This window comes from Micropterus dolomieu, linkage group LG23 (assembly GCF_021292245.1).
Source record: "Micropterus dolomieu isolate WLL.071019.BEF.003 ecotype Adirondacks linkage group LG23, ASM2129224v1, whole genome shotgun sequence".
Taxonomy (NCBI): Eukaryota; Metazoa; Chordata; class Actinopteri; order Centrarchiformes; family Centrarchidae; genus Micropterus; species Micropterus dolomieu.
This window is the reverse complement of record NC_060172.1, coordinates 31,891,364-31,913,865: the sequence shown is the minus strand read 5'-3', so window position 1 is coordinate 31,913,865 and position 22,502 is coordinate 31,891,364. Positions and strand designations below refer to the sequence as shown.

The 22,502-nt window shown below is 40.6% G+C and overlaps 1 protein-coding gene across 1 annotated transcript in view; it reads right to left on the bottom strand.

The window, feature by feature from the left end:
• sptbn4a (spectrin, beta, non-erythrocytic 4a) overlaps positions 1–18,011 on the bottom strand; it is a 28,885-nt gene extending 10,874 nt beyond the window's left edge. The window contains exons 1-7 of the mRNA XM_046040835.1: positions 17,889–18,011; positions 4,420–4,683; positions 3,046–3,279; positions 2,693–2,782; positions 2,323–2,601; positions 2,111–2,241; positions 1,732–1,936 (exon numbers count right to left, since the gene is read on the bottom strand). Coding sequence (XP_045896791.1) covers positions 1,732–1,936; positions 2,111–2,241; positions 2,323–2,601; positions 2,693–2,782; positions 3,046–3,279; positions 4,420–4,683; positions 17,889–18,011 — 1,326 coding nt within the window. The remainder of the gene's footprint in view (positions 1–1,731; positions 1,937–2,110; positions 2,242–2,322; positions 2,602–2,692; positions 2,783–3,045; positions 3,280–4,419; positions 4,684–17,888) is intronic.
• Between the last annotated feature and the right edge of the window lie 4,491 nt (positions 18,012–22,502).

Genomic DNA, 22,502 nt, shown 5'->3' with positions numbered 1-22,502 from the left:
AGTGCTTTCCATTCTGCTAATCATGCTTTCTCCCATCCTCACTCTCAGTGACCTGGAATATTGTTGTAAAATTGTAAATATTTGGAAAACTACCTGTGGAAACATCTTATTCTAGAGCTGAAATGGTGAATTGATTAATAAATGTGTCAAACAATGATTTATTGTCAACTGTGTTGGTAATAAATTAATCGTTTAAGTCACATTTTCTTTTTTATATCATTGTGAATGGAATAACTTTGAGTTTCAGGGGGTTTGGTCAAAACAAACAAACAGCACAGACAAAATGATTAACTGATTAATCAAGAAAATTGGTGGATTAATCAGTAGTGAAAATAATCTAACCCTATTCCAGCCCTATAGTTTCTTCATAACATAAAATGTATTGCATGTGTGCGCGATACAAATCATGAATAAAACATAAAAACAGTATTTGCTACTGTGTCTACTTTATCTTTGGTTTTCTGCTATGTGGGCAACTTGAACGTAGATGTGACAATCCGTACAGGAGAGAAACCCCGCAGCTGCACAGCATGCAGGAGGAAGTTCAGTCAAAACAATATGATGACAAAACACATGGCTGTACACACAGGTGAAAAGAGTTCAAGCCAAAATGCATATCTTTTCTCCCCGTTTTCATAGTTTTCATTACACATTCATCTTGGTCCATTTAGGAAAAATATACAGCTGCAAACGCACAGTTGTCATCTTGTCCTGTAACATCAGCCTGAACCTTTAGCCTTTCGTACAAATTATAGATTTCATTCAGGGCATGTATAGCTGTTTTATTGACTTATGTTTTTTCTGTTCTTTCAGTAAAAACACATTTTAAATTGCATATTGGTTTAATTTATATCAGTAACATTCTGTGATGTAGTTGGTAGAATTGGAAAGCTTTCATCAAACATCAGGTGTTTGTTTTTTAAACACATTTAGACAGTTAAGATGCTGCGCGTCATGACTAATTTCCATCTCCTCAAAATGACGCTGGTATGACAATATCTTGCGTTTGAGAAACAAAATTCATTCATCCATGTGTCTCTTCCTTGCATCCCTGTTGGGAGGAGCTAAGAGGTGAGAAGGAGATGCGAGTGAGGGAAGCGAGGAGCCACCTTAGCCAAATAGAAAGCACCCATTCCTGAATGGTGTTGAATATGATATTGTAAATCATTTTTCAGTTTCTTTTAGATAGACTTCATTTTCCCATAATTCCAGAGTTTTTCATTAAAATAGTATTGCTCTGTTTTTTAAATATTAGGACTTCATTTCATTCCTAACTCAAGCAAAGCATCGAAACAAAGCATAAAGTCATATTTGGCATGTACAGGGCCCAACGGCAACCACTGTTGCAAATTAACTGGAAATTGTAGACATAATTACAAATAGGCCTATTTACTTTATCATCTTGCATTTTTGCTTCGTGGCCCATGGCATGCTTGCTATGGATGTTGAATGTTAGGTTGTATGAGGCTGAAAAAATGATCAGGTCATGATTTGACCAGAAGATCACAGGGCATAAAAACGAAATAAAACATTTTAAAGTTGCAGTCTGCAGTGGTAAAATTATTGCTACATGCCGGTTCTTTTAGACATTCACTTTTAATTTTTTTATTTTACACATAGTTATATGATCATGCTTCATAGTGTTTGCTCATAAATTACTCCAAATGTAAAAGTTTAATATTTCCAGTGATTAGAGTAGTGTAATAACTAAAACCGTGTTGATGGACTGACCGTGACATCCTCAAGGTCCTGACCCAGGTCAGTGGAACTGGCCACCGCCTCCCTCTCAGTGATCCACTTCTCTAACTCCTCCACCTCCTTGTTGAGCTGATAGAGCCAGTACTGCTGTTCCAGCTTGGTCTTCCTGTGCTCCACCATGTCCTTCAGAGACACATACAGCCGGTCTATGTGAGACTGCTGCTTGGTGATTTGCTCACTGTTGAAAATTGAGAGAAAACAGAATGTTACAGCTACCAACCAAATGAGCATTGACAATGTTACGCCATAATCCTACACAGTAGAAAGAGCATGCAAAAATCAAACTTTCCTCTTTTCTTGGGTTATATGAGCTGCTTTGTGAGTGCGCGTGTGACAGTGGGTCATGCCACACCTTTCTGGGTGTCCAAGTTCCAGTAGATGCTGGCATTGCTGGGATAGCATGCCTACTGTCTCTGCATATGTTTCCACTGTTTGCTCTAGAGCCAGGTGGGCCTTCAGCAGCTGCAGGGTGCTCGCCTCATCCTGAAAAATATCAGAATAATGTCAAGATATAGGTTTCACAACACCTATAAATACCTGTATAACTGTCAGGACTGTCCGTACCGTGCCTTTTTCTTCATTGACCAGATTGAGCTTCTGACCTGACAGCCAGGACTCCACTTTGGCCGCCTCACTGTAGTACTGTTGAGACTGCAATGTGGCGTCCAGCATCACAGACCTCCTTTCCGTCTCCAGCTGTAAAACCTCCCAGAGCTGGCGCACATGCCCTGCCCCTTCACGCACAAACTCCACCTCAGGAGTCCTCAGTGAAGCGATTATCCCCGCCCGGTCCAGAACCTCCTCAACACGAGCCCGCCGCCCTGTCAGCTCCCTCTGGAGGGTCTGAAGGACCAATCAGAGGTAAGTTCCCAGACTGAGCGGGGTTAGGTCACATTTCAGCTGACCAAGGCCAAACGTCATCTTTGACACGTACCTGGTTCTTTTTTACATGTTGCTGTACACTTTGGAGGTTATTCCCATAATCCTTACAGGAGGCCAAGGGAAGCCTCTCCTGAATCCACAGCTATCAAGTAACCACAGTCAGGTCATTACATTTTTTTAGAATGCGTATGTAAGGATCGATGTACAGTATTAAATATGAAATCCATGGGGAAGACGCATTTAAATTCTTATTCATTATATGTAGCATAACACCATATACCTCAGTATATTATCTCTGATGGATAGACAAAAAGGAATTAAAATCATTGTAGCCTATATGGAAGAGGAAATACAGTACATGAAATGAAAGGATGGGGAATTCAGAGAAAAGAAGTGTGCACTCACCATCTCGTCCTCCAGGTCCTGAGCGACTTGGTGCATCTCTTTTGAGGCCAGCAGGATGCGGCGTCTTTCCTTCAGGGGCTCAATGAGGCGGACGATGCGGGTCTCTACCACGCCTGACTGCTCTGCACCCTCCCTGTCACCTGCCATCAGCCCTCGCTGGGGTAGGCAGACCCCCTGCAAGCTTCCCAGCTCTCCCACATCCTTGTAAAAGTCCCCTATCTGAGACTCCATAGCCTGCACCGGAGGGAAGGGGAAGGTCATGTTTCAGCCATATGAAAGATGGACGAACACAGCACATCAGCTGTTTTCAGAACATCAGAACATGCAGGATTATGTAATGGGTTGCCTCACTTTAAGGGGGAAAAAAAGTTAATGCTGCATTTTTTAATGCCACTGGACGTCGCGTTTAAGAACACGCAGCGGCATCTGTAGACACATGTCAGAGCTGGGGAAAATTACATAAACAACATTGAGCTGAAGTATGCAGTCTGTCAAAAGCATTACATCAAGGCAGAGAGAGGTTTAGTTATACGAACATTTCTCATGGGCAAAGGTGCTGTGGAGGTAGAGACAATCTTTTTGGCAGAGTTCAGTGTCCCAGGTTGGAGTCAAAGAACCAGGAATTATTGTTTTGTTTAGGCAAAACTGAAACCCACTGGTGGAATGCAAATAGTCCAATTTAAGTACGATGCAGTTAAATTAAACTGCCAAAAGTAAATAAAGTTGTTAAAACTGGCTCCACATTGACAGGAATAAAATGTTTCTTATTTGTTAATGTATCACAATAATAAAATAATATTTTTGATTTTGTTGCATCATAAAGAATATTTTAACACTTAAAATGTGATATGTATTTGTGATATGAATGTGAATATAATACTTAGTACATAATGACTTATGTACTTCTACTCAAGTAAAATTTTGAATGTCTGATTTCATACTGTGTTATTGTTAGCTTTACTTAAGTAAAATATCTTAATTCGTCCTCCACCACTACTGAAGCAAAGTAAAAAAGATAAAAACAATAATAGTGACTAAAAATGATACCAAGTCTGACTGACTGTCCATATTCACAGTAATCCTTCTGGGCAATAAACACTTAGGTAATCAAGTTAGCTCCACAATTTTAATCTGGGCTTGTTATTCACCATTAAACAGGTTTAAGATTCAAGATTTAGAGGGTTTGCTCAAAGACTGGAGTGCAACGAAGAATAACAATGAGAATTAAGAGTAAAACGAAGAATTAGAAAATATATATAGGCGCAGGAAAGTGTTTCACATATGAAAGTATAATTTGTGTTTAAGTTACAGTAGCTTATTACAAGATTTTGTACCAACAACTTCTCTGAGACCCTGGAGAGACCTGGGACTTGCCTGGAATTTCTGGAGCTGCTCATTGAAGGTGGGCAGATGGTGTGCCTGTTCCAGCTGGGGAGGCTGCTGCTCCAGGTGGGAGAGCTGGTTGTCGAGGTCTGAGTAGCTCTTCATTGCCGGCTCAGGCTTGTTGTTTTCAAAGAGCTGGCGGGCCTTGGCCTTGGTGGTGCTCTCCAGGTCGGACCAGCACTCTCTGATCTCCTCCAGCTTCTGCTGAACAACTGAACGCAGCTCCGGCTTCTCCTGGATCAGCTCCTGACCCTCCTGGAGATAGAAAGTGGTAACTGTTAAGAACCAGATGTTATCCGGTAAAAGCTCTGCATAACACCGTTCAGTTCAGATGGATCCAAATCACAACATCAATTTAAGTCACTGTGTTTTTTAAAAACTACATTATGTGTTGGACTGTCATTTCTTGGCTGAGTGACTTTTTACTTCTCACTCGTACACTCTTTTAATGTCAGCTTTTGCTTCAAGGGATGGCTCTTATGTGCTGCTCAATTGCTGCACAAAACTGTCCACCATTTTAGAGTTCAACCTCAAAGAAAATCTATTTCTAGACTAAATCTAAATGTATTTATTCTAAATCCATTTTCTTTTCCATAACAAAGATCTTTAGATAACTGCTAATCTTTTAGCAATTTTCTTCCCCAAATGGAATTACCATTCAAAGAAAATTATATATATAAATTATAATACTATATTACGTACTAAACAGCCCTATTGCAAATTTCCACAGGTATACCGGAACACATCATGCTATTCTAAACCATAAAGGTTTTTTGATATAATATATGTATTGCATTATTTCTGGAAGGCACTTTAAGAATACCATTCATACTGAGTGGCTAAATTGAGTTTTGTCCTCAAAATAGCATGGGAAAACACAGCTCATTGCCAAGGCTGGAGCCCACTGCTTGCAGAGAGGCAGGTGTATAGAGCAAAGTTTGGCCTCAGGCTGACCTAAAAATCATGCATGGCAAGTCTAATAAACCCCTGTTCTGTCCGTTGCCTGTGCTCTTCTGCTCCTCTTCCCTCCCCTAAATCTTGGGCTTTGTTCATGACGTGATGTGGATGAGGAGATGCGGTGATCAAAGCTTGTCCTTTGTGTCAATGAAGCTCTTCCCTGAAACAGATTATTACCAGTCTCCTCTCATACCTAGACTTAGAGGAGTAGGAGGTGTTTTCCTTCTATGACAAGATTTTGGGTATTTTTGTATCTGTCTCAGAAAACCTCATTTATAGCATAGACGACATATAAGCCCCCCATAATGTTGCAAATTATTTTCATATTTTAAGAAACAAGCATTTATGCTCTACATTCTTCTTTATATGTGATAGTTATATACTTAAGAGTGTATAATAATTACAACCGCGCATATGATGGAATTTGTCTGGTCTTTATCTCATTTCATCTATTGAAATTCTGCTTCTCTCCTTTTTCTTTCACAGAGAGCTGGACCTATATCCTATGGCTTTCATAATGCAGTGCTGCATTCCTCCTCTTGGCACAGGCTCTCTGCTTAACTGCCGCTACTGCTCTCTCTCTCACATCTCTCTCTATTGCTCCTATCTTTCCTCAGCCTCACTCTCCCTCTCATAATGCAGAGCCAGCAGAAAGCAGGTCTCTCTCTCTCTCTCTTTTTCTCTCTCTCTCTCTCTCCTCTATTGGCTTTACTGACACACACAGAGTGAAGCAGAGAGAGAAGAAATCAGAGAGGGGGCGGAGAGAGAACAGGAGAAAGGTAGAGTAAAGGAAGAAGGGAAGCAAAAGAGGAAGAATTAAAGGTTTATGGAACAGGAATGAGGCTGCGGGTGTGCCGGGCTGTGACACAGCCTGGGCTCAGTTGGATCCAAAGGGCATCTGTGAAGTGAATTTTTAAGCCAGTCATGGCTGACATAGTGCGATATTTTAATGGCTACCACATATGAATTCTGCTATTAGGGGAGCATTGTGTTGCCAGATTCTGCAGGCTTCCTTGTAATGCTGATGCAGCATAGTGAAATAGTAGGTGGGATTAAGGGCTTGTTTTATACTACTCGCACAAACAACAATGTATTCACACCTACTGTATGCATAAATGTAACACAATGCAACTTATGCTATTATCTGTACAACACTTACACCAATGGAGAATCAAACAACCCCCCCCAAACAAACTAATGCTGAACACTTCATGACTATGTACTTGTGAGTTCTAATTACTTAAGTGATGTTTTTCACATTTCCATGTGTTTTGAATTAGTAGCTATATGAAGAAATGGATTCCACTATTTCTTAAAGGCATATGCTAAATCGGGTAAATGTCACTACTGATTTAGACAATGTCATTACCTTCTCTGGTCATATCTAGTTTTTTGAGGTGGGTTTGATGTATAAAAATGAGTAGGATACAATGGAAGTCGCTAGTAGCATGTTCTTTTCTGAAAGTGCCATTGCCATCAAGACAAAAATGTCACATCCATTAAAGCATTTTTAATACTGCAACATGCTGTTATTAGTCATATATTTTAAAAAAACATGTTATATATATATAATTTATTCACAAGAGGGTTTTTGGAGATACAAAACTTTTCAAGACCATTAAGACAATATGCTTACCAAAAAACACATAGGAGTGCTAGATATCAAGGTAATTTATTAATAATAGATGTAACATCAGGTGAGTTATGTTAGTGCCCAACAAGTTCAATCTAAATTTAATAGTTTGAATCTGAAATGTTCACTTTGAGAATTGTATGCTAAATTTGAAAATGTATGTCACAGATTGAAATTGAATATTAAAAGTTTTAAATTGAATTAAACAGTTTGGAATTAGTTTCATTCCAACACCTTTCAAAGAACTTCTTTAGGTTGCAAGGAGTTCTGACTATGTAGGCCATGAGGGTAGCTGTGTAGTGTCTCCCATTTTGTCATAACTGGCCAAAGACCTGCTGTAACTCACAACGTACAGGTAAGTGTGTGTGTGAGCTCTTCTATTCTAGTCTACAGTTTGGAGTCACCAAGTCAAAAAAAGCCTGAAGAAGATGGTTACCTGCTGCTGCATCGTTGTTCCTTTATATTGCAGCTATATTGCAAGCTGTAGTGTTTTCACAATGCTGTTTTAGAGCAGAAGCAGGGCATGACTGGACTGGGTTTATCAATAGTGTTTAAGTGAAGAAAAAAAGGTGCAACACACAAATAATAGTGCTGTATATGTGTAACAGGAATGTCCCAATTAAAAACAAGCGCTGTTTGCTTTTGCCATATTTTAAACATTTCACTCTAGCCAACACATCATTGGAGGAAAAAGAAACCTCAGATGCATTGTCTTTTGTCCATTATTTCACTTCACTGACCAGGTTTGTACATCATGACGCAAGTTACTGAGTGTTTCAAATTTCAAATCTCACACACCATAGCCAAGAACTAGTAAGGGACAGCATAGTGAAAGAGGGCTTGATCGCTGCTAAGTCCTCTGCCAAGGAAAAAGTTCCTGCTCCGACTCAATTGAACAGGCTCCCTCCCAAGGAGCTGAGGCCTGATCCAGAGGGACCTGACCTGCAATGGGCCTGCAACCTCCGACAGGTAACACCCTTTCTTTTTAAATGTATTTGTATTCAAAACATGACGCTACATGCTTTGTATTATTGTTCCATTAAAACACCAAAACCAACATTAACTTGATCCTAGCATGTAGCCAAAGGCTGATGTTCAGTATCCAAAAAGCTTAAGATACGGTACCTCTCCATCTTGTTCCTCTGTGCAATGGTTAATTAGTTAGAAATGTTACCTTCCACACTCTGGGAAATTGTCTTTTGCTTCGCCACACATCATAATGTGACTGTACACCTGTCTGGCTTCCAGTTTGGTTTGGGTTTGCATTTGTTACAACACTTACTCACATACTTTTAATCATCCATGCCTGTCTCATGTGACTTGACTATATCCGTATCTCTACACCAAGGGTGGACTAGTACAATTATTCAGGCTGTGAATTTGATTCCATCCTATGCCACCCTGTTCATGCAAACCACCAGACTGCTATTTTTGTAGACTAACCCTCTTTGATGTAACGGGTACTAAACTAGGTATAGATTTGGACACTATGCTTATCTGGGAAGAAAGTAGTCCACATTACAAAATACATACATTTTGGAGTGGCCATTAAAGTAGTTCAAGTAGCGCACTGAGTTTTCAAGGTAGCCTATTTTATGGCTATGGGTGCACCCTCAAAACCTCCCGAGAAATAGCCTAGGCCAGCAACACCAATCATAGCACGAACAAATGTACAGGGCTAGGCACAAAAAACAATCAGTCATGTCAAAAGTATCAAAAAACATCAAACACACACACACACACACACACACACACACACACACACACAGACACACACACACACACGTTCACTCAACTTGCTACAACAATGAAAGTAGGCTAAGTAAACTAGGCATAGGCCTATAATGCAAAAGTCCAAAAAGCACTCCTACAGCCTACAAAGTTGTTAGTGCTTTTCCAGCCGTTGGGTGTTTTCCTTCATAAGTAAATAGTTATTATGCACTGTGGCAAAAAAATAAATGTGTGCTCTCACTGGCAACTGTCAGCATTGGTGGTTATTATCTACCATTTGTAAGCACTAATGTTAAAGGAACTTCCCCACACAGTCATTTTCATTAGAGCTTGCCCAGTTAGAGAGGTCTAGTGTCTTATCTACGCTACAGACCTAAGTAATAAAGTGATAGGCTGGTGTGTTTCAGAGCAAACAATACTTTTGGTTGACGCTAACTTTCCCGATATGCATAGTAAGCGTGTTCTGGGAGACTGGAGATGTTGTTGGTTGGGTTATTATTATTATTATTATTATTATTATTATTATTATTATTATTATTATTATATTAGGTTATTTAATTTTTGTGCATTGGTGTGGCTAAAGCATGTGCTCTGAGACATTCCATGACTGTCCATGTTGGTCACCAGCAGTGTTGGGCTGTAATGCATTTCCCAGTAACTAGTAGTGTGACAGATTACTATTTCGACAGTAATATTATTACAGTTACTAATCCAAGTAACGCTGCTTTACTGTACACACCATCCTGGACGTGAATGAGCGAGGCAGGTCAATGGCACAGGACCTTATGTTGTTCAAGAAGCTAAAGGAAGAATGGAGAATGAGAGGCGGTCTTTTGACAGCTGTAAGCTGCTAAGCTGTGTACTATTATTGTCTCACAGTCCAAGATGGAAAGAACCTTGTCGTCCGTTGTAAACTTTGCGACCAGCTTTGAGTGCCTGAAGCTATTGTTAAAAGACACTATTTTGTGTATATTAAAGGTAGACCTTGTTGAGCAGAAGGTGCTGCCAAATCTAGAAGAGTGCAACACTGATAAAATGCCCTCTGTTGTAACTAGCGCTCCAGAACCAGCTAAAATGGCTCCTTCTTTTGGTGGCTTTAGACCCATTTCAACATTTGAGCAGCAGAAAGAACTGTTAATGTTACAGAATCAGCAGGCATTAGTAAGTGAGGTATGTGCCATGGAGCACACTTATGAATTTGAGAGGCGAAGACTAAAAGTCCAGTTATGTGAAACTTTTCTTATTTGAAAGGTTAGCTACAACTAGGAAGTGGACTGACTCTGAACAAACCAGGAAGTTTTTTCTGCTTTAAGTATGACAGACAAAAGTCAAAACTACCATTTTAAAAGCTTAAAAGATAGTGCCAGAAGATTACGGTCAAAAATTTAGAAATTCTAGGAAGACGAAGAAGTTTGTCAGAGAGTTCAATTCTCTTTTTAATCGCTAGCAAGTTGCATCTGATGTTGACCTTCCTACAATTGTGGGAGCTTCTGTTGTTAGAGCAGTTCAAGTCTACTCTTCCTGAACACATAGCTACTTACCTCACTGAGTGCAAGGTACTGAGGCTTCAGTACTAGCAGATGAATATTCCCTGACTGTTGGCGTCTGGAGTCACTGAGGGACTTTGTCGAGCAGCCATGGTTGCAGTAAGCAAGACAAAACCAAAACGTCTAACTACTGTTTAGGACCAATTGTTTAGAACAAGGTCAATGGAAAAATGTATGCTCCAGGTACCCGTCCTGTGAAGCCTGTTGCCCTTGCTGTCTCAGTCTGCACAGTGGGAAAATCTGAGGCTATAACTGTGTTTCAGTTGCATACTAAGTCCATTCAGCCACTGTGGTTTCTGGGTAAGCAGATAGTGAATGGACTGTACTAGCACTTTTCTAGTCTTCAGACCACTCAGCGCTTTACATCACATACATACATATCACTTTACTAATGCTCGTCTCTTTTCTACCTTTGTTTGCAAACCAATAAATCACAATCAACAGTCAAATAGCCACACTAGTCTTGCCGATGTCTGCCTGAGATCGTGTGTTGGCATTAAATATATATGGAAATAGCAGCAAGCGTGCAGCTTAATAGGCCTACTGGGTCCTAAGTTGTTATTTTAAGTTAAGGTTTCACACAGAGCCGAAGTCGGTCTCTCTCCAAAACAAGCGGAGCAGCTGATTACAGCAGGTAATTAAAGCTTGTTAAACATCCCGTTCTTCCAACGCAGGTGGGCACAGAAGTGAGTCCTGCAGCTGATCTGCAGCTTTTGTCGGCTGGAAATGTTTTAATAAACTTCCAAACTGACGCGATTTTATTTTTGTGTTGCTTTCTCTGTGCTGGAGTCATTTTCAGAACTTTATGGCTTTCCAGTTTGTCATTAAATGTGTAACGAACTTTATCGCGTGTCTCCTCATTATACTCCCACACAAAAAAGCTGCTTTAACGGTCAAGCAAGCCTGTAGTTTTTCATTATATTCCAGTCAAATCTTATGTTCATTTATAAATGTTGCTCATGGATAGTGGTTGCAAATAATGATGCCTGTGCATCGCTTTGTATGGCTACAGCCTACGTCCGCTGGTTAATTTGCCTAATCTTCGCAGGTCTTTAGACCACAGTGGAAATGTACACAACAATGGGCTGAAGGAACCTTTTAGTTCCTTGAAAAGGGATCTGGGGACTTAAAAGTCCCCGGTACCTTTGGTTGAAAAGCGGCTCATGTGAGGTGCCAACTACTCATCAGAAAGAAACTAATCATTCACACACCAGTGGCACAGTCTTTGGGAGCAATAATTTGGGATTCAGATCAGAAGTTATGTCATACTGCAATATAAGGTTCTCTTGGCTCAAATGTTGAGTGTCTATGGGATCAAGGCATCCAGGAATTGAGCGAAACTTACCAAGTAAATTAAAGATGTGGTGGGGGGGTGCAGTTTCCCAAGCTTTGTCTGAGGGGAGGCCCGCAGTCTCAGACTCTGAAAACCCCTGCTCTACATAACATCTCTCTGTCTTCAAACCTAGTTATCATGAAGTTTGCCTTGGTGTGTATCCTCATTTGCCAGTGGTGGGGGTATACAAGTTGTTTTAGGAAATGATTTGGCTGGTGCTCATGTGTGGGGTGACTCATCTCCTTCCCCTGTGGTTGCTTTCATGCCTTCTGCTGTTGATTGCTGCACTGGGAAGCAGACCATGTCACCAGTGTCTCCATCACGTGTGGTCACACTGGCTGAAAGCAGTGCTGATTCTCATTCAGAAAAATGGGTACATGGTTTCAGAAGAAGATTGCATGAATGTAAATGCTCTGTATTTGTATAGCGCCTTTCTAGTCTTTGCGACCCCTCAAAGCGCTTTTACACTACATCACATTCACCATTCATACACTGAGCCTAAGCGCTCAAATAGAAACTAACATTCACACACATTCATACACTGGCGGAATAGTCACCAGGGGCATTTTGGAGTTCAGTATCTTGCCCAAGGACACTTCGACCTGGAGGAGCCGGGGATTGAAACGCAGACCTTCCCATTAAAGGGCAACCCACTCTACCTGCTGAGCCACAGCCGCGCATGAAGGGGGTCAATTAGTGAAAACAAATCTCAGAGGAAACAGTTTGACAGTAGAGTAGTGTGTCTTTTGTCCTGATGATCATGTATTGGCACTTCTGCCTCTGGGGGACTTTCCTTTTAACAAAGAATTTACAGGGCCGTTCTTTGGCAGGTTTCTGACCAGAATTATTTCTATTCCCAATCATATGGGAAAATCGCAATTTTGTCATGTAAGTCTACTTCTTTTGTGTCAAGCTCTACAGGGGAGGGTAAACCTATATTATGTTTGCTTAGACACCTACCATATAAACAGTGCATAAAAGGTCTTTGTTGATGTGTTGACCAGAATACTGCCCTACTGAAGGTTTGTCTGTTTTCTGTCTGGTTTACTCTATTGGCCTTTTCTCCTTTCCCCTCTCTTAAACTGCTTCCTCAAAGTTGCTGAGTTGGGAAATGATCGATTAAGCAGAATACCCTGGATTGGTATTGTGACAATTCATTGCAAATCATTGGGTGTTTTGTTATGTATATATAAACGACGGGGCTGGAACAAGGGTGGGTCATCAGAACAACTGAGCATCTGAGAGGAGGGAGGGGCCAAAGGCACAAAAGGGTTGCTCTCTAGGGAATGCTCTCAACAGCCTTTATTTTGGATTGGGCTTGCATTTGTTACAGATGCATCCATACATGTCTCACACTACTGCCTACATTCATATCTCCACACTCCACCTCATTTTCTTATGTATTAAATACAGTTATTGGGCTTTTAGAACCGTTGTGTGTGAACCCCTTTGTTACAAGCCAGAGCCAAGTTGGTCATAAAAAACAATAGGATTATTGATGTCAGACATCAAGATGTAGCATCAACAAACAACATGACCTTAAAATACTAACTGTAAATACAATTACAGTATCAAAAATCTAAAAAGCAGAGAGGGGGGATGTTAGATTCTTTGTAGTTCAACTGTAGTTCAATTAAACACATTAATGAGCCACACCATACCCTGGTGACATGTCCCTTCATTAATGTGAACATCAGTACCAGCACCAAATGTAGGTTATTGCTGAAAATAGACCCAAACAAATGCACAACAACAATTTACACCTGTATGAGTAATATCTGCTTAACCTACAGTTCCCAGAAATTTTATAAAAATGGCTTTAGGGTAGTGCAGTTGGAAAATATGGGCGTTTTACAAAGCAGACAGTTTGACTCGTCATCATAGGAAAAACCAACATGTCCTCATACCTAAACAACATATGACTGTTGGGGAGTACTAGTGACCGGCATACTGGATCTTCACCATCATGGTAGTAATAATAAACACGTGGATAACCTTGCGAAACGGTCACAATTTGGTTAGGTTTAGGCAACAAAACTGCTCGGTTAGGTTTATGAAGAGAATAAGGATGTGGGTTAATGTAAGTATGTTAGTTAGGCTCTGTGTCCCAGGAAGTCACGACAGTGTGACAGTGATGCACAAAGCCTGCACCCTGAAACTGAAGTAGCTAAATGGAATTCGGCCATCATTCATTTTATCATCTAAACCTGTGTTATCAATATCATGAAATTTATTGAAACAAATACGCTGAATGTATGTGTTGGAGTAAAGACACCATCCTTTGTCAATTTCCTTTACTAATGTGCAACCAATCACATGCAAAGAAGGAAGATATTAATTAATTGTAGAATTTTTAAGATTTGTGACTGTTCAAATGGGGCAGCAGCTAAATATCAAGATGCAGCTAATATTTCAGATGTACAGTGTATGTGGACATGAACTCTTAACTAATCACTGTTAAAATGTATTGGGTACCAGACCCTATGAAGAGGCTACAAACTTGCCTACATTCTCCAGCTAGACAGGATCATGGTTTGTCAGTGTGTTTACTACCGTGGAGCGAGTACTCTGCTGGAATGAGTATCCGGTACAGAGAATGTACTTTTTCCAAGTATCATCAAGGTAAAGTGTGTCAATATCCGTTTTCTAATAAACAAATATACTTTACTTTTAAAAAAACATAAGAAAATAAAAACTTGGGTAATTAGTCCTCTTACTTTTGTGATCAAAAACATTACTCTGAAGCTCAGCTCTGAAGCTGTTCTGTTAATATTTTTCTAATGAATATTGCAACTTCTGATCAAACCACGTCAATTCCAGGTCTAAATGAACAACTTCCAGTTAGTCCTGCCCATGTCGGGTTAAAACCCTGCCCATTCTGGGGACAGATATGGATACAGATAACTTAGCTGTTTTAACAGATACAGATAATGGTGTACTCAGCCTAGTGTTTACAAAGCATTGACCCCTGAGCCAATGGTAAGGCTTGGATCAAGGTCAGCTGTGAGTCTCACTGTAACAGAGATGCACCGACAGATCCTCCACCTACACAAGCAGGACCGAAGCTGTGCGCCTGGTTTCATGTGCTGAGTAAGTACTGAGAGAGAACAGAGGTGAGGAGCTGAGACGGGAACCCTTCCAAAAGGACGCAGAGTTCTCCGATCATGGCAGGACGCGCCGTCATCTTTTCTTTCTGTCTCTCAGGTAACGACAGAGAGCGATGGGGGTAGATTAAGTGTTGTTTGCAGGGCTACTGTATGGAGACATGTGGGTCTGTAACCATCCATACTGGGCTACGTACACAGGAACTCATGCCAGTCAGCACGAGAGAGCCTCAGTGGAGCAGCCATCTTCTGCACTCAGTGTCAATCCTTTCAGATGATTTATCTGGTATTTGGCATGAAAGGTTATGCAAATACGCTGATAATTCAGAAGTAAAGCAGTATCCTGTTTCAGTCTGTTTTCATTTCAAGCTGAGATGTCATTCTAGGCAGAGGACCTTTCCATGTCTTTCTGAGTAGAGTCACATGATAGGCAGAACATTAACTGTATTCTTTTAAACTCTGGAAACATATATATATATAATATATAATATTAAAACTTAATTGTGCACATACATGAAAGGCATCTGGTTATGGGTTAGTCGGTATCATGGGGACCGAGTGATCGAAGACACATACCATATAACTGTCAGTGGTTCAATTCTGGTCCAGGACCCTTGTACTCTCTGCCTTTCCCTATGCTTCCTGTCTGTATCTCTACTGTAAACTATCCCATACAGGCAAAATACCAAAAAAGAACTATGGGCTACACCTCACTAATGAACATCCTGAACAGGCAATAATACATTTACATTTGTCTTAAGAAATGTATTTTCTCTTTTCTGTGGCACCTAAAGTGCAGCTGACAAATCAATTTACTATAACACTGAATATAGTTGTAAATTATGTTTAATAATGCAATGGTGAAGATGGTGAAAGGCTTTTAAATATTCCCAGTCACATTCTAACTAGTGTAAAGCTCAGTTAACTGTGATCATAAACTCATGCGTGCTGAGCAGACACTCCAACTAAGATATGTTGCTTTTCACTCTTCGTGTCCAGCTTCTGTTGAGCGATTCTCCATCCAAGGCATTTCATTTTGTTTTACCAGTGTTGAATATGATAACACGCATATGATCAGGACAACAAACCTTCCAAGTTTTCTTTAAACATAGAAACAATGTGCCACCATCTGATTTTCCTTTTTTTTTGGCTGTAGAGCTATATCATTCTTCTACTCCTCAAATGCCTTTAACCTCTCAACGTCAACTAAACCCAGAGCATTCATAAACTGAGATGCACAAACCTAGCTGATCACTTTAAAAACTGCTGGAACTAGAGAATGGTTTGTGTTTGCTTAAAAAAAATGACTTAGACCAAAATGATTAATCACTAATCACACATTTTCTGTCAATAGACCAATCCTTAAACTGACTCATCATTTCAGGATTGACATGTCATCTGTTAAAAGTACACATTGATTGGTATGCGGAAATCATCTTTTAGCTCTTTTGCATCGTGACTGAACTAAGTCGAGGTGTCTGCTGGCTTAATGGGGGAGGGGAGGGGGGTTCTAGACTGTAGCATGGTAAACCTTAAAATACATATCACACATGAACAACCAAGACGGCTAATGAGGATTTCCTCATTAGGTAGTATTCAGTAGTAGGGCTTGTCTTCAAGGGCCATGGTTATAATAAGTTACACTGCTGTCTTATGAATATTTAATAGTACTGTATAGACTACAAAAAAATAATGTGTAAAAATCTATACAGTCTAATGAATTTCTTAATGTATTCAATAAAAGATTAATAATTAAAACGCTTGGAAATGTCAACAACACCTCTCAGGGTATTATCAGATATGTAAATACATTTTTAGCAAGGTCAACGTCTGATAAACCTCACCAACACTGCAACTACATTATTCAGCTTCTATTTTTATGAATCTAAGAGCTACTTGTAAAGTATTTTAGTCACACACTTTGCCTACAGGACTGATTGGAATCATTCATTTGGTTCTATATTTCAAGTTGAAGTAAGAAAGCTTTGTATCAAATAATCAAAATTATTGGTGACAGAACAAACTTTGCACAGTAAATCATTGTGCATTGATAGAGTCTGCCTTGGTGCAGCATTTAGCCACTGAAATGGAAGGAAATTGGTTATCTGCTCTTTAACCTGCCTTCATTTCCTAATGAGAAAATAATGATTAAAATATTTATAGGATTCCAGCTGCAAAAATTGTATCAGTCTGACATTTTGCTAATGTTCATATGATGCTTGGGGGTGAATGCAAAATAACACTTCCTAGTTTAACCACATCCCCCTCATCAATCTGAATCTACTATTACACATCATTACACATTTACAGTGCATACCTAAATCAGTTGTTTAAATAGTAATAGCCTAAGTATCAAAGGATGCGCTGAACAGATAACAGATACTGACACATACACATTTGTACACAATCCACATTCTACGTTATAAGCAAAATTAATGGTTTATGCAAATTTCACTTAACTAAGCTCATCGAGAGCAGCAATATATTTCTTACTTTAAACTGGCCAAATGCAATGTGCCATTAGCAGAAATGGAGTCTCACTGACTAATTTACATCTCAAGAGCCCACCTGAGCATCACTGAGGCAGAGGGCATGGAGAACATTCTGTGTGTATGGGATGTTGCTCTGTCAGGGTGGCAAAGCATCATGGGAATGCGGGGCACAAAAGCGAAGCTGTGAATGTTTTCATGAAGTGGAACTGACCTTATATCATCTGTGTGTGAGAGGCCATTTGTGAATGTACAAAAATGAAAGCATTATGTTCTCTGTATGTGTGGCCTTCAAAGGTTCACGTGTCCTCTATATGTTTCACTGTAACCTCCATAACTGAGCAATGAAATTCAGATGGTCTAACATCTGTGCAAAAACACCAAAGAACCACAGGAACTATACCACCTGTGAACCTGAAAATAATACAGCCACTATAACAATATAACCTTGAGAATGTATTTCAGGATGTCCCCAAGCCAAGAGATGAAATGAAAGCTGTGTGATGACATCTCTCCCACTTTCACCTATTCAGTTTTACCGCCACCACACCCACCATCAACCCTGTTTCACGTCATGTGCTCTCTTTGGCATGGTAACCTCTCCCCAACTCACCTGCTCTGCCTATCTGACCTCCCCATCCAGCCCTCCCTCCCTTCAACACTCACCTGTTCTATCTTGGCCAGCCATTCTTTATTGCGGGCCAGTTCGGCCATAAAGGCCTGGTGCTTTAGCCACTTCCTGTGTAGCTTTTGAGCCTCATCCCGCGCTGTGTCTCGGGCCATAAGCATCTTCTCTTCCACCCGCTGTCCCAATCACTCAGCTAGGGAAGACAAAAATAGCCACCATCAGGAGCCCAACGCTCGAGCCAGCCCTTCTCCCCCCCTTTCCCACAGGACGTCCTGCCTGCCTCGACGCAAGAGCCACCCGCTCTGCTCTGCAGGGGCCTGGGTACCTGTGCTGTCACCACCCACCCCAACCCCCACCAGACACCCTTTTCTGGAGAAAAAAAAAATCAAGATAAGCACCTCAGCAGCAGTGGTAGCAATGGAAGCACTCAAGCCCTTCCTTTGGGTTGCCCCTGGGTCCTCATGCCCTACCGCTTCATGGGTCTTGCGGTCCTGATGCTGCAGTGCCTGCTAGCCAGTCTCAGAGAAAGCAAAAACAACCAGCGAAATAGAGGAAATGCGCCAATGACAACACTGGTAAAGAATGACACACACATCCAAGATTCCTTGCCGGTTATCTTCTAGCTCCAAATGTCGATTACAATCCAGCCATCACTGAAGGTGTAAATGTAGCATAGCCACAGACAAATGTTTCAGCTGGGGCAAACCTGACCATCCACCGCTTGCCAGTCCCGGTCAATCTGTAGTCCTGTCTAATGATGCTGTAGACGGGAGGAGGAGGAAGAGTTGGAGTGGGAGGAGCAGGGTGAATGGGATGCAGAGGCAGTGCAGAGGAGTCCGGATAACATAAGCTATCTGCTCTTGAAATGCATCGTTCCCCCCGCTGCAAAGATGCACACGCAGGCTGGTGTGAGACAGCACACTATTTTCTCTCCTCTGTTCTCCTTCCTCGTGTGCCCGAGCAGCTCAGCCGCGGTTGGTGCATGCTGCTGCAGTCCTTGCCTCTCAACTACGCTCCTGTGTGTGTGTGTGTGTGTGTGTGTGTGTGTGTGTGTGTGTGTGTGTGTGTGTGTGTGTACGTGTGCTTGCATGTGAGTGTGTGTGCAATCACAATCAGCACTGCAGTGCCCGAGCAGAGAGAGAGAGAGAGAGAGAGAAGGAGGGAAGAGAGGGGGGAGAAAGCAAGAAGAGCGGGAGACAAGAAGAGGAAATGGAGAAAGGGGGAGTGCCAGAGCAAAAAAAGAAGGGGAGAGCAAGTCAAAAGAGGGAAAATATGGTGGAGCTGGTGGTGGTGGTGGTGGTGGTGGGGGGGGGACAGAGAAAAGAAGAGAGAGCCTGCGTCATCCCTCAGTGTCACCAGGGACATTTCTCTGCACTAGAAATGACTGCACTCAGAGCGGGAGCAGGATTTGGGATGGAGGGGGGAGGTGTCATTTTAAAACAGCTGAATGAGAGGGAAGGAGGACGCATGCACACATGGTCCTCAGTGCAGCTGACTGATTCGGATCACTGTTCACGCTTCCTCTTTAAGGGGACCTGCATGTGATTCTCCTGCTGCAAATATGTCCTTTGGGTACAGAGGGTGCACACATTTTACTGGCTAATACCGCTCCCTCAGATCTGAATTATAGATAAAGAAGACAGTTTTATTTTATCAATAAATTAGTTCAGTTCTAATTTTTAGTCTGCGTTGGTGCTGCAGCATGGAATGTTTTTTATTTATATACTGTTCTTAAAAAATACCAATTTTTATCAAATTGAATCATCACAGCATCCAGAGGTCATTAAAATTTCATGAGTAGAGGCTGAAGTGCACTATCCTAAACCACCAAGTTTTGTTGTTCAAGCTGGTTGCATATTTTCTTTTTCTTATCGTCTTTGGTTCAGAATTTAACTCATTGTCTGCATTTTCTTGAACCAACATGTCCGACATATTTGATTTATAATTAAAATTGCTGACATTATACTATACAATATATCAATATAACATTACCATAAACACCAAATTATCAATGTGAATTTCATCATCCAATCATTAATCACACCATCAGACCCAGTTTGACTACAAATAATTTTTCTCTCATCTGTTCATAATTGAAAATACAGGCCTGTGTTGAACATTACTGAAGTTAACATTTACAATATTATAAAATATGAATAATTTAGATTATTTGTCTTAGTCTACTTTTTGAGGGGCTATTTCAGTTTTCAGAGGATTCTGACAACTGGTTGTTGTGGTGACCATGGAGCTGAGGTTAATGAAGTAAATTAGGAATGCAAACTAGTTCCTGTGTAGAAAAAAAATGAAGCATCAAGATGCATCGATAATCGTTTTTAAACTGCATCGAATCCTAAGGGGCCAAGAGATTCCCACCCCTATACTAAAATACAGACAGCAATTACAAAATGTTTTTTGTCACTAGCTATGAAAAGTAAATTACTTGATCACCAAAGTCTCCACAGGTCCCTGACTTGGAGCTTTTGGGGTTAGCCCCCTACAGAAAACCCCTCTCTTTAAAGGGGCTTTATGTATTTCTTAATGAAATTAATCACTTTCAGGGCTCCAGGCTGTGACCATTTTGGTCGCATATGTTGTTGTGTGTGAGTTAAAATTTCACATGGTTACATTCGTACGAGTGCAAGGTGATCTTTTGCAGCTCTACATCATGACTGTTTCACTCACAAAATCCCCTAAAGTGCGAGCACACTGTGCTGGTTAATTCTGCAACTTAGTGTAACCCCCCCTCCCTGCCGCTAATTGTTCAAAACATAGTCTGACTGGCCGCCGTGAGCCCCGGGAGAAATCCCGGTAGGCGGTTCGCTCTGCGGTTAAAAAAAATTTACGTGCTACAGCAAACTTTCAAATGTTGAACTCTTTCTGCGTAAATGGTTCTGACCATGTATAGAGCATTTTTCTTGCACAAGTAATAAATTAATAAAAACTACCCACAAAAATGAAACTGCTGTAACTGGAATTAATATTATACTAGTGGTAAGCTAGTAGGCTAGTATATGAAATTAAAATCAATATAGTAACATTATATAATTATTATATTAATATTATACTAACAGTATATTAAACTTGCAGGGGTCGTTGTATCACCTGAAACACTGAGCCCCGCTTAACAGCGGACATTGATTAATAGCTGTACCAAAAAAAAGGGGTGCAACCAATCATGTGCTGGTGCGACCAACTGAGAAAGTTGTTACTGTAAGTGATGTTAGAGAATATTTAGTGATGAACTAGGGAGAAAGGAGAGAACTGTTTGCTAGAACTATTTCAGAAACAAATCTACAATCACAGTTTGCCAACATTAAACACCCTGCTGTGACCCGGGAGGGGACCGGGGGAGGTCAGTGAAAAACGGGAAGGTTAGCAAGTCATGAATGTTTTCAAGATGAGGGCACAAATGATGAAGTCATTGGTAACACAGCCAGTCTTGTTGTTCGTTCGCATGCATGGACACAGAACTGCGGTATAGGGAGAAGCACACGGTCAGCTGGCTGCAGCTAAATCTGGAGTGCACTCGTATTCAATTCTGTATGGTAAATTCAGTTTTAACGGAGCAGAGCGAGCTGACAGGCAGAGTTAGAGACTTTTTCTGTCTGTTTCTCTCTTTACAAAGACGCATGTTGCAGTCAGAGTCTTATCTGAAGAGGGCAATGAAGTCTCAGTAGTACACGATGCGAGCACCACATACAACACAATTTATCAAATTACACAACGGATATACAGTATGAAAATAAGATTGATTGGATTATACTCACAGGAAGTATAAAACCTGTTACATGCGTCTATTAAAAGTAAAGTAACACAAAAATGTCAGGGAAATTACTTTACTTAGATTTAAGTACTGCAGTTGTACATTTGAAATACCTTCCTACCTTTCTGATAGGAAGCCTTTTGAGGTGGTATAAAATATTTCTTCTTAAATTATGATTTGAGTTGTGGACAACTATGACCACATGAATTTAAAAAATTAAAGTCAGCTATAACACAAGTCTTGTTCATCAGACTACATGCTGTACAGTATTTGTGGACAGATTTTGTCCCAGGATTTATTATGCATTTCTTCTTCTTCGTTGCATGATTTAGAATAATAAGGTGAGAAATGGGTCTGTTCTGAGTTCATCCTGCACTGCAGCAGCTAATAAAGTCCATTTAATCCCAAAAACACTTTTCTTTTAGGCAGGCTGGAGCAGAAAACAACTCACCTTTCTCAAGTTGTACAGTAATGTCACATGTGTATGAAGGTGGATCAAACAAGCTAATCTTAAATGTCAAAGTAGAGAGGAGCCTAGTAGGCCTATTTATTTTCATTCATTACACAATATGAATAAGCTATGCAGACAGTTGTAAAGAAAGAACATCTTTTTCTTCTGTTCTCTACTTGTTATAGTTACACAGTATTAGGGGTGTGGGCTGTATTAAAAGTATCCACTGTTCTCCCATGCTCTAACACACAGTAACGATGAAATGTGTGCTGTTCTCACATTCTTCCTCTGTATGTACACATAAACAACAAGGCAGGGAAATATAAAAGGAATTTATTTTATTGTTTGGGTACATTATTGTTCAGTGTACATGTTCACATCTGAAACAAACTTTACGTGCTTGATAACTCTCCCACCCCGCAGACATCTACACGCCAA